Genomic DNA, 10351 nt, shown 5'->3' on the forward strand with positions numbered 1-10351 from the left:
TGTGTTTGAATATGTACTTTTACTAACCATTTTGAGAGGCTATTTCTTAATGCTGATTATATTTCCTAGATAGGTTAGCCATATTGGTCAGTTTGCGACAGTTCCCTGCATGCACTTAAGATGTTGTGAGTGCTTTCTTGTTTATTTTTGTTGTAATGATTTTTTTTTTTCCACCTTGGAAGTTTATTTTTCCCCTTCTGATGAACATTCCTTTAATTTTAGTCTCGTACCCTTGCACTACAGATTTGTAATGCTTGACTCTCCAAAGGTGCAAAGTATGCAGTTGGTAGGGCCACATCACCTTAAGTTAGTCCCTAACTACCTTTTGAAAGTTTATGGAATACTGTTTGGTGAGCGAGATAGTGATAAAGTCCTTGATGTTCATTTGTAGACTTTTAAATCAGTATTCACTTACTCTTTACTTGTAAGAACTTGTGGCTTTTGGGTCACTGAATCTGCTATACCTTCACTGGAACCAATCTCCATTGGAAGGAGTAAATACTGTACTTGGCTTCTGATCTTATCTTTTGAGTGCTTCAAAACCAAGGTACTGTGATAGGCACAACAATGACTAAATCAATTGAAATGTTCTGTAAAGAGCAGTAATTGGTTTCTCATGAAGGCAGATATATCAATCTAATGGAACAAGAGGATCATGGGAGACCTTTGAGCCCAGTTCCTTCTATCCAGCTGGGTCAACTCTTCAAGCCACAAATCGAGGGTTAAAGTGGATATGAGTGCATCCTCTGTTCTTAATCAGTTGGTTGTGTAATGAATGGAGGTTGTTCAAGGAAGGGAAAATGGTCCCATTGGAGGAAGAGGGACTGAAGGCATCTGAAGGACTTAGATGCCATCTCTACAAATTGAAACAGACTTTCCCCTTCATTGTAGGAGAAGAATAATCTAAGTAACAAAAAGCAGTAAATAAGTGATCTTTACAGTTAAACAACTGTTCAAATTACTAAGATAATAGCAGGAACTCATAATCTGAATTAATGTTTCAAAATAATGACTATTTTGACTAGCTTGTAACCTACTCTCTTCTCTGAGTGGTTTGGCCCAGGTGATCATGTTCTAAATTTGCCAAACCTAAGGGAGGATTTTGGTTATTATCTGTCTGTTGGGAAAAAAATTGTGGCAAGTCTCTCAAGAAAGCCAGACTCAAAAAGTTTATTATTCCTTATGTAAACCAGCATTTCCCTCTGAGGATTTTCCTCTTATGCCACAAACTGGAACCCATTTCCAGTAATCTAAGATAGGTAGAATGTTGGATCAGGAAGATTCATAGAGATATTACCAGTTCAGCCATGCTTTTAGAAAACATTAATTCAGGCTTATCAAAATCAGTTGATTCTCTGTCAGAAACTAGCTCAGTCTGCTATTGTCAGGCTTTGAGACAGCGCTATGGTATCTCTGGTCTGGCCTCAGAAGCGTTTACCCTGTCTTTTCACCTATGTAATGAGAGTAGGGGGCAGGCAACTGTAATTGTTAATTCAGCTTGAAGTAAACTTCTCTGTGGATTCTTCCCAATGATGTCTGTTTTAAGTATTCAAAAAATTTCAAAGAGAAACCCTTTTCTTCTCTTAGTATCTCTTCAAAAAAATGCTTCCCTTTAAAACTGGATTTTGTTGTGGAAGAATTAAGATTCCCTGTACAAAATCAATTGGATTCAGTGGAGAGTCAAAACATCCCTACTTTTTGATAGATGGTAACAAGTTAAAGATAGGGGTTCAAAAGAAAACCAAAGTCAAGTGGGATAGAGTTGGGGTTTAGACCTAAAGTAAGCCATGATATACCAATCAGCTTGTTGCTGGTGTGAAGCAAGGTAACACATCTTCGACAGGTATATCTACAAAATACCTACATGAGAAAAGTATTGCAAAGGGTGCTGTCTTGGGAATAAACTCGTGTCCCTCCTAAGGCCTTTCTCCTTCTATATGGTGGTCCATATTTGTAGTAATCATTCCTAACTCCACAAAAATCCTCTTTATGAGAATGATCCTAACACTCTTAATCCACAAAGAAAGGGAAGAGAAAGTAAATGAGAAAGTAGATGGGCTGATAGGATTGGTGTGAAGTTAGACTGCTTACAGGATTCACCCACAGCTAACACATCTTTGACAGGTATATCCACAAAATACCTACATGAGGAAAGTATTGCAAAGGTGCTGTCTTGGGAATAAACTCATGTCCCTCCGAAGGCCTTTCTCCCTCTATTTGATGGTGCATATTTGTAGTAATCATTCCTAACTCCACAAAATTCCTCTTTATGAGAATGATCCTAACGCTCTTAATCCACAAAGAAAGGGAAGAGAAAGTAAATGAGAAAGAGGGGCTAGTAGGATTGGTGTGAAGTTAGACTGCTTACAGTATTCACCCACAGAGAAGATTTTTAATTTAAAAAGCTTTCATAAACTGCAACTTTAGCATTACCATATAATGATTTCAGTTCAGTAACATTTCCCTCATAACCTTTGCATGTAACACTTCCTTCTTCGTTCTTTCATCTGTTACCTCATTTAAAGTTGTTTTTTTCTGTATTTCATTCCAGACATTGTTTACTGAACTCCATGTTCACTTTCCATTTCTCTCCCTTCCCTGCTGTTTTAACATTTTACCATTCAGCATTACTTGTTTAGCTTCTTTTTCCAATCTATCTATCCTTTAGCTCACTCCTACTTGTTGCAAAGCCAACCAATTCTCTGTATTTGGCTCTTTGCACTTTGTTGACTGTAGTGTTACTTTCATTTCCTTCTTATGCCACACTCTTGCTACGTGAACACCTTTCCTTGACATTTCCTGCATTTCTTTTGATCTATGTTCTTTCAAAAAGTTATAGTTAGACAGGTTATACAGGTCACTCTTTTTCGAGATGGGATGTACCAATGCATGTTTCCAAGAAGGAAAAGATCTGGTAATTAAAGAAAAACACAACAGATAAGCAAGCACAGGTGTAAGTTGAGGGGCATACTGTTTCGTTACATGGTAAAAGATGTCAAGATCATAATTTTTGCTTCTGTCCACAGAGAGAAGCACTTTTCACTGTTTGAAGAGAGATTACGGTAAGGGGCATAGGATCAATGAGAGGAGCATCGGGGGTTGAAGAAATGTTAAAGTCATCCAAGGTAGAGACAGCAGAGAAATGGTAACCAAAGAGACTTGCTTTGTCTATGGAAAAGACAGCTATACTAACATCATAATGAAAAAGTGAAGGAAAGGTAGAGGTGAAGACTAGAAAGACCTGTCATTGGATAACGAAGAGAGGTTATTACATTTTCTTCCAATAAAGAAACGCTCTCTCACGGATAATGTACTTGCAATGATTAAGGGCAGTGATAAATGCCTGAATGGGAGTCAGAGGAAGGAGAGTTTCTTCAAGACCAATATGCCTGATCCCTTGCCTGAATGGCCTCAGAACAGTAATTGTTGAAACATGGATTGGAAGAAGAGGTTGTCTTTGAGGAAGAGGAGATAAATGTTTCTATTGCCACTACAATAATCTCTGCTATGTGTTTTGCAGGGACAGAATCATCACTTAAGACTAACTTATCCAAGGAAAGTCAGAAAAGTATTTTCATAAGTTATTCCAGTCAGCTTTGTTGAAGTGCCAATATTTATTTGCCTTTAGAAGGGGCTGCTGTAGGAGGAAGTCCCAGTAAGATAGATACATTTATGAAACGAAGTTAAATGAACTGATTGGGGGAGAGATTTTGTATTTACAGTGTAAAGGATTAGAGGTGAAAAACAGAGCCAAAGTATTAGGAGATTGGTGACAGTGTTGAGGAATAATGATGGGGTGGATTATAATTTGCTATAGATTATCAAGAATGGATAATCTGAGGGCTTTTATCCATTCTGTAGGGGAGAAATTCAACCATTCCCTAATGTGAAGTTGAAATCCCATAATCAAAGGATCTCAGTTTGTGGAAGGAGTTAGAGAGTCAAAGAAGGATATAAAATTTGTAGAATAAGGTGAGCAGTATGCAAAACATTTGGAAAGGTGTGGTAGTTGGCTGACAGGCCTTGAGCCAGATAACATCAAAGTTTAAGTTCTCGAGGTTCCCTGGTTTGCAACAGGTATGTTGATGTTGGAATAAGCAGACACCACCTTTGAACTGGCTTTGTGAGTGTAGGTTATAGTTGGATATGAATGTTGTTATAGTGATTAGAAAAGGAGGCAAGTCTGTCAGAGAGGGAAAGATCTTGGGAGGGCCGGTACCACTACTGTCTCAGCCCTGCGACTCATTGGCAGTAACGTCAGGCGGAAATCCTGAGATTCTTAGTACCCCATGATGCCAGGGAGAAGGGACCATAGGTTTGTTGGTCTCTATCACAATTGTATTAAAAAAAAATGTGCAGACAGATGGCAAAGAGAACTTGTTATTCAGTACCTCACATATCCTTATATCATTCTCATCAGTTTTTCCTATGTGTGATTAGTTTGTTGCAGTTAGAGTTTGCACTTGTGCTGCCCTATCTCTTATCCTAAATGTACCGTTTTTACTCTTAGTTATGTACACATGCACACTCCAGCCTAAGCCAGGCACCTGAGTATCGACCAGCCCTATGGGAGGATGAACATCTAGGTTGGGTGTGGGCCAACTGGTACGTCCAGGATTCGAACCTCTTCAGATCCTACACCAGGCTGGCCCATGCTGACTCATGGTCATTAATGCTAACCACTACAACATGGATGCCCATGGTGGTGTAATTAAAAATTTGTCATGGCTTATTTGTAATATACCGGTAGGGAGTTTTACAAACTCGTGGGGCCTTTTGAACATTCTCTTGAAACATCTTTTTAGATTTATGGATACTGTCCACATTAACCATGTCTCCAGTCATTTTATTCCATGTATCCACAACCCTTACATCTTTTTAACAACTTTTTTGCTTAGTTACATGTTGATTGTTCTATCCCTATATCTCGAAGAATTGTTCATCTCATCGACCTGCTTTACAAGCCTATTTTTTTTAAATACAAATGTGTGTTTGTATTATTACATCTTTTGTCCAGTTCACATACGGAGTTCTGCATTTCCTGTGTTTACATCGATATAGATAACGCACTTAGCAGAGAAGCGACTATGAAACAGACATGAGAATCTCGCCTATCTAAATAATTAGGACTTTTCTGTACAGTTAATCAATTAAACATATAGTACTTTTCAGTACAATTACTCAGTATCCTTGCAGACAATAAACAACGAATTCTTACAAAGGGTCTTGCCGTATTGAGTAAAATAAAAGTTTTCGCCGATTCCTGTTGTGAAACGGCTTATGCTTATGCAATCAGCAGGTGAAGCTCGGCGCATAGCTCAGTACTGTAAGACAGGTGGCACTTCTGACCCCGACCTTAGCATTAAGCCAACCTTGAGAGATCCGTTGGCCGGCCGCGAGTTCGTACGCTGAACTATAAAAGTACATGATTTACTTTTGTTTTTGTCGACCGTTACTTGTGTTGCCATGAGTAGTCTCGTAAGTTTTATATCCACTTCAGTAACACAAAGGAATATAACGGAAGTCTAAGATGCTACATACTAGCCATATCCAGTAATAAAAGTAGGTGGAGATGAACTCGGGTTGAATTTGTCTGGAGATGGTAGTATAGGAAACATTTGTAACGTGACAGTTTACGATATAGTAGATGGCGCTGACAGAATCCCGTTAGTTAGCCTTTCGTGTTCAGTAGTTATCTTGTTACAACACGAGTTTGCATCACAACCAATCGTAGAATATCAGTGCCTTTTCATTATTCATGAAACGATTTCTCTCCCAATTATTTAATTACCACCTGAGCGGCCAAAATAGCACTCCGGATAACTGAACATGGGTAACATTGTCTCTCTACAGGCAGGATGTCTTGGGTGCCCAGAATCACACGTAGATTTCACTATTTACTTTTAGTTCAACAGATGAATTCCGTCAGCGAGTCCGGACTTATGAAACTGTGTACTGGTAGGGGGATAAAAGCGGTTGACACCGCATTTTCCGTTTCCTTGTGGTTTTACCTGCATATATATATATATATATATATATATATATATATATATATATATATATATATATATATATATATATATATATATAATTCACACTTCGCCATTTCCCGCGATAGCGAGGTAGCGTTAAGAACAGAGGACTGGGCCTTTGAGGGAACATCCTCACCCGGCCCCCTTCTCCGTTCCTTCCTTTGGAAAATAAAAAAAAAAAAAAAAAAAACGAGAGGGGAGGATTTCCAGCCCCCCGCTCCCTTCCCTTTTAGTCGCCTCTACGACACGCAGGGAATACGTGGGAAGTATTCTTTCACCCCTATCCCCAATTTCAGAAAACCAGCCATTCATATTCCCGAAAATCAATTATTACTAAACCCAGTTTAAAAGTACAAGAAAAATGTGTAGCTTACATATGAAATGTTCAATATGATTACAAACTATTGCTAATGGAGCAGGAGATCGATAACAAGTCACAACACAAAAATGCATTTTCACTTAGTTTGGAATTAATGACAAGAATGGACAAAACATGTGCAAAGTGCTTTGCTGTAGTTTGTTCATGGCATTTATCAACAATGATCAGTCCAAAATTCTGAAGACAAATTAGATTAATCTCATGAAGAGCAAAGTTGAAGGATAAGAGTAAAATAAAATCTCATTCATAAAAAAATTCAGTGAATTTAAGTTTTGTCCCACTGCTGAAAAATTAACTTCAAGGTAATATATAATTAGACATTACTATGATGGCTACAAAAATAATATGCATTATTATATATATGTAAAAAATTTGTTTCTGAAACTATGTCATAAGTATGTGCAGTATCGTGTTAAATTTCATTTAACTACAATCAACTTTACCACATAAGACAAAATCTTGTCATTTAAGATCATATATATATATATATATATATATATATATATATATATATATATATATATATAATTTTTTTATATTTGATCGCCGTTGCCAGCGTTAGCAAGGTAGCGCAACGAACACGGGAAAAAAAGCCACGATCGCTCGCATCGCCTGTAATTTGTCATGTGTAATGCATCGAACCCACATCTCCCAATCCACAACCTGACCCCACAGACCTTTCCACGGTTTACTCTGGATGCTTCACATTCCCTGGTTCAGGCCACTGATAGCACGTCGACCCAAGTATACCACATCGTTCCAATTCACTGAATTATGCGTACGTAATGACGTTATTGTTCAACAGTGTGAGCATGATATGAATATAGAGAACAGATATTACTTAATGTAATTTTCTAGAGAGAACAGGTATTACTTGATATATCTTCCGGTAGAGAACAGATATTTCATGATGTAAAAAAAAAAAAAAAATGGTACTTAATATACCTTTCTATAGGGAACAGATAATAATAAATCTTACTATAGAGAACATATTTTATTTGTATATAGAACAGGTATCACGGGTATTAAGGCCTGGCCTTAATTGAAATATGAAGAGAATTATGACACGGAAAAAGAAGACAAGGAAAGTATTTTCGAATTTTAGAGAAAGTAAAAAAACCTGTCTCTAAAATGTGCCTGGTCATATTTATTAAGAAAGACATGAGAAGGTAGAGAGCTCCATAGTTTCGAAGTGTAGGGAAAGAATTAGGTATTAAAACAGCCCACCCTCGAGTTTCTGATGGCCACACAATGATGTGACGTAGCAGCTTGCCGAGTATTGCGTGGTGTAGCTAGTGGTGGAGGCACACAAGCAGCCAGCTCACGGGAACAAAATCCAAAGTAACACCTATACTAGAGGGAAAGTGAACCAATTGCGGCTTAGGGCAAATGGGCCGAATTTGGAAGTTAGCCTGGGACAGTTTTAAGGCGGACCGCTTTCGACTCGACTCTGTCAAGTAAGGATGTAGAGCTAGAACCACACCAAGTACGAGAGCAGTACTCCATACAAGGATGAAGAAATCCATTGTGTAAATGGAGTAACTGTTCAGAAGAGAAGTTTCAACATCTAAACAGGACCCCCAGTTTCCTGAGGTAGACTTAGATATTCCTGTAATGGGTGGTTTTGAATTCAGATAGAGTGGATGTTACAGTAATACCAAGTATGTTCATTGAGTTAAGAAGTGAAATTACAGAACAGTCAAAGGAGAGACGAGAGTTGTGAAGACTTTTCGATAGAGAGATGGGTAGAAACTTGATCTATATTTTTACGTCCTACAACTAACCGTGCTTTATATGTTTAGAAGTATAGCACGGGTTCCGGCTGAATGACCATTGACTGTTAACACGGGCTTACTTATAACCTGTTAACTACATGGGCAGTTACCCACGTAAAGAATATATATATATATATATATATATATATATATATATATATATATATATATATATATATATTATTTATTTATTTATTTTGCTTCGTCGCTGTCTCCCGCGTTTGCGAGGTAGCGCAAGGAAACAGACGAAAGAAATGGCTCAACCCACCCTCATACACAATGTACACACACACACACGCAAATATACATACCTATACATCTCAATGTACACATATATATACACACACAGACACATACATATATACCCATGCACACAATTCACACTGCCTGCCCCTGTTCATTCCCATCGCCACCTCGCCACACATGGAATACCATCCTCCTCCCCCCCTCATGTGTGCGAGGTAGCACTAGGAAAAGACAACAAAGGCCCCATTCGTTCACACTCAGTCTCCAGCTGTCACGCAATAATGCCCGAAACCACAGCTCCCTTTCCACATCCAGGCCCCACACAACTTTCCATGGTTTACCCCAGATGCTTCACATGCCCTGATTCAATCCACTGACAGCACGTCAACCCCGGTATACCACATCGATCCAATTCACTCTATTCCTTGCCCGCCTTTCACCCTCCTGCATGTTCAGGCCCCGATCACTCAACATCTTTTTCACTCCATCTTTCCACCTCCAATTTGGTCTCCCACTTCTCGTTCCCTCCACCTCCGACACATATATCCTCTTGGCCAATCTTTCCTCACTCATTCTCTCCATGTGCCCAAACCATTTCAAAACACCCTCTTCTGCTCTCTCAACCACGCTCTTTTTATTTCCACACATCTCTCTTACCCTTACATTACTTACTCGATCAAACCACCTCACACCACACATTGTCCTCAAACATCTCATTTCCAGCACATCCACCTTCCTGCGCACAACTCTATCCATAGCGCACGCCTCGCAACCATACAACATTGTTGGAACCACTATTCCTTCAAACATACCCATTTTTGCTTGCCGAGATAATGTTCTCGACTTCCACACACACACACACACACACACACACACATATATATATATATATATATATATATATATATATATATATATATATATATATATATATATATATATATATATCACCCGTCTACTGATAAAAAAAATGCCCAGATGAATGTATTATATATGCAGGTTAGAAAATGCGAAAAGTTTACTATTATATCCACTACATCTCTTGTTTATGTTAGTAAAGATTCAATGTTTACCCAAAATGAACCTGGTTTTCCGTGATGTATCGGTTGTCATTTATGACTGACTCATTCACGGGCCGACTAGGGTCGAGCGCATTGGTTCGGATCCTGATCGTGGCAGTTGATGCACTATCATTCCTGCTCTTAATCCTCCACTAGAGACTTGTCGAGAAAATGGGTGCGTAATTTAGGCACGTCGCTTCCTGTATAACCACATTGTTCCAGTGCACTCTCTGCATGTTTAGGTCCTAAGCTTTCAAATTGTTTTTCACTCCATCCTTCCATCTCCAATTTGGTCTTCCCTACTCCTTGTTCCCTCCACTTCTGACAAATATATCCTCGTTATCACTTCTCTCACTCATTCTCACCAGATAACCAAACTGTTTCAGTACACCCTCCTCAACTCTTTCAAACATTTTTCTTATTACCACACTTTTCTCTTACCCTTTTATTACTTGATAAAACCACCTCACACCACTTGTTGATGTCAAACATTTTATTTCCAGCACACACCTAACTCCGCACATTCTCATTTATAGCCTATGATTTGTATCTGTACACCATTATTGGGTCTACTATAATTTCGCCCTCCCAGATAGCGACCTTTCTTTCCACACATTTCTCAAAGCTTCCAGATCCTTTGCTCGCTCACCTCATCCTGTGACTCACTTCCCCTCCCTTGGTACCATTAGCTGTCATGTCAACCCCAAGGCATCGAAAACACTCGGCTTCCCCCAGATTTTTTCCATTCAAACTCGCACCCCAACTGACCCGTTCCTCTGCGCCGCTAAACCTCTTAACCTTGCTTTTATTCTCAACTTTCCTCTTTCACACACTCTCAAACTCAGGCACCAACTTCTG

At 38.8% G+C, this 10351-nt stretch overlaps 1 protein-coding gene across 1 annotated transcript in view; it reads left to right on the top strand.

Moving 5' to 3' along the window:
* The window catches only part of Pop1 (POP1 ribonuclease P/MRP subunit), a 139699-nt gene extending 135323 nt beyond the window's left edge, over positions 1-4376 (top strand). The window contains exon 12 of the mRNA XM_071684918.1: positions 3027-4376. Coding sequence (XP_071541019.1) covers positions 3027-3050 — 24 coding nt within the window. The 3' untranslated portion in view covers positions 3051-4376. The remainder of the gene's footprint in view (positions 1-3026) is intronic.
* Positions 4377-10351: the final 5975 nt, after the last annotated feature.

The sequence above is a fragment of the Panulirus ornatus genome, chromosome 1, assembly GCF_036320965.1.
Source record: "Panulirus ornatus isolate Po-2019 chromosome 1, ASM3632096v1, whole genome shotgun sequence".
Lineage (NCBI taxonomy): Eukaryota > Metazoa > Arthropoda > Malacostraca > Decapoda > Palinuridae > Panulirus > Panulirus ornatus.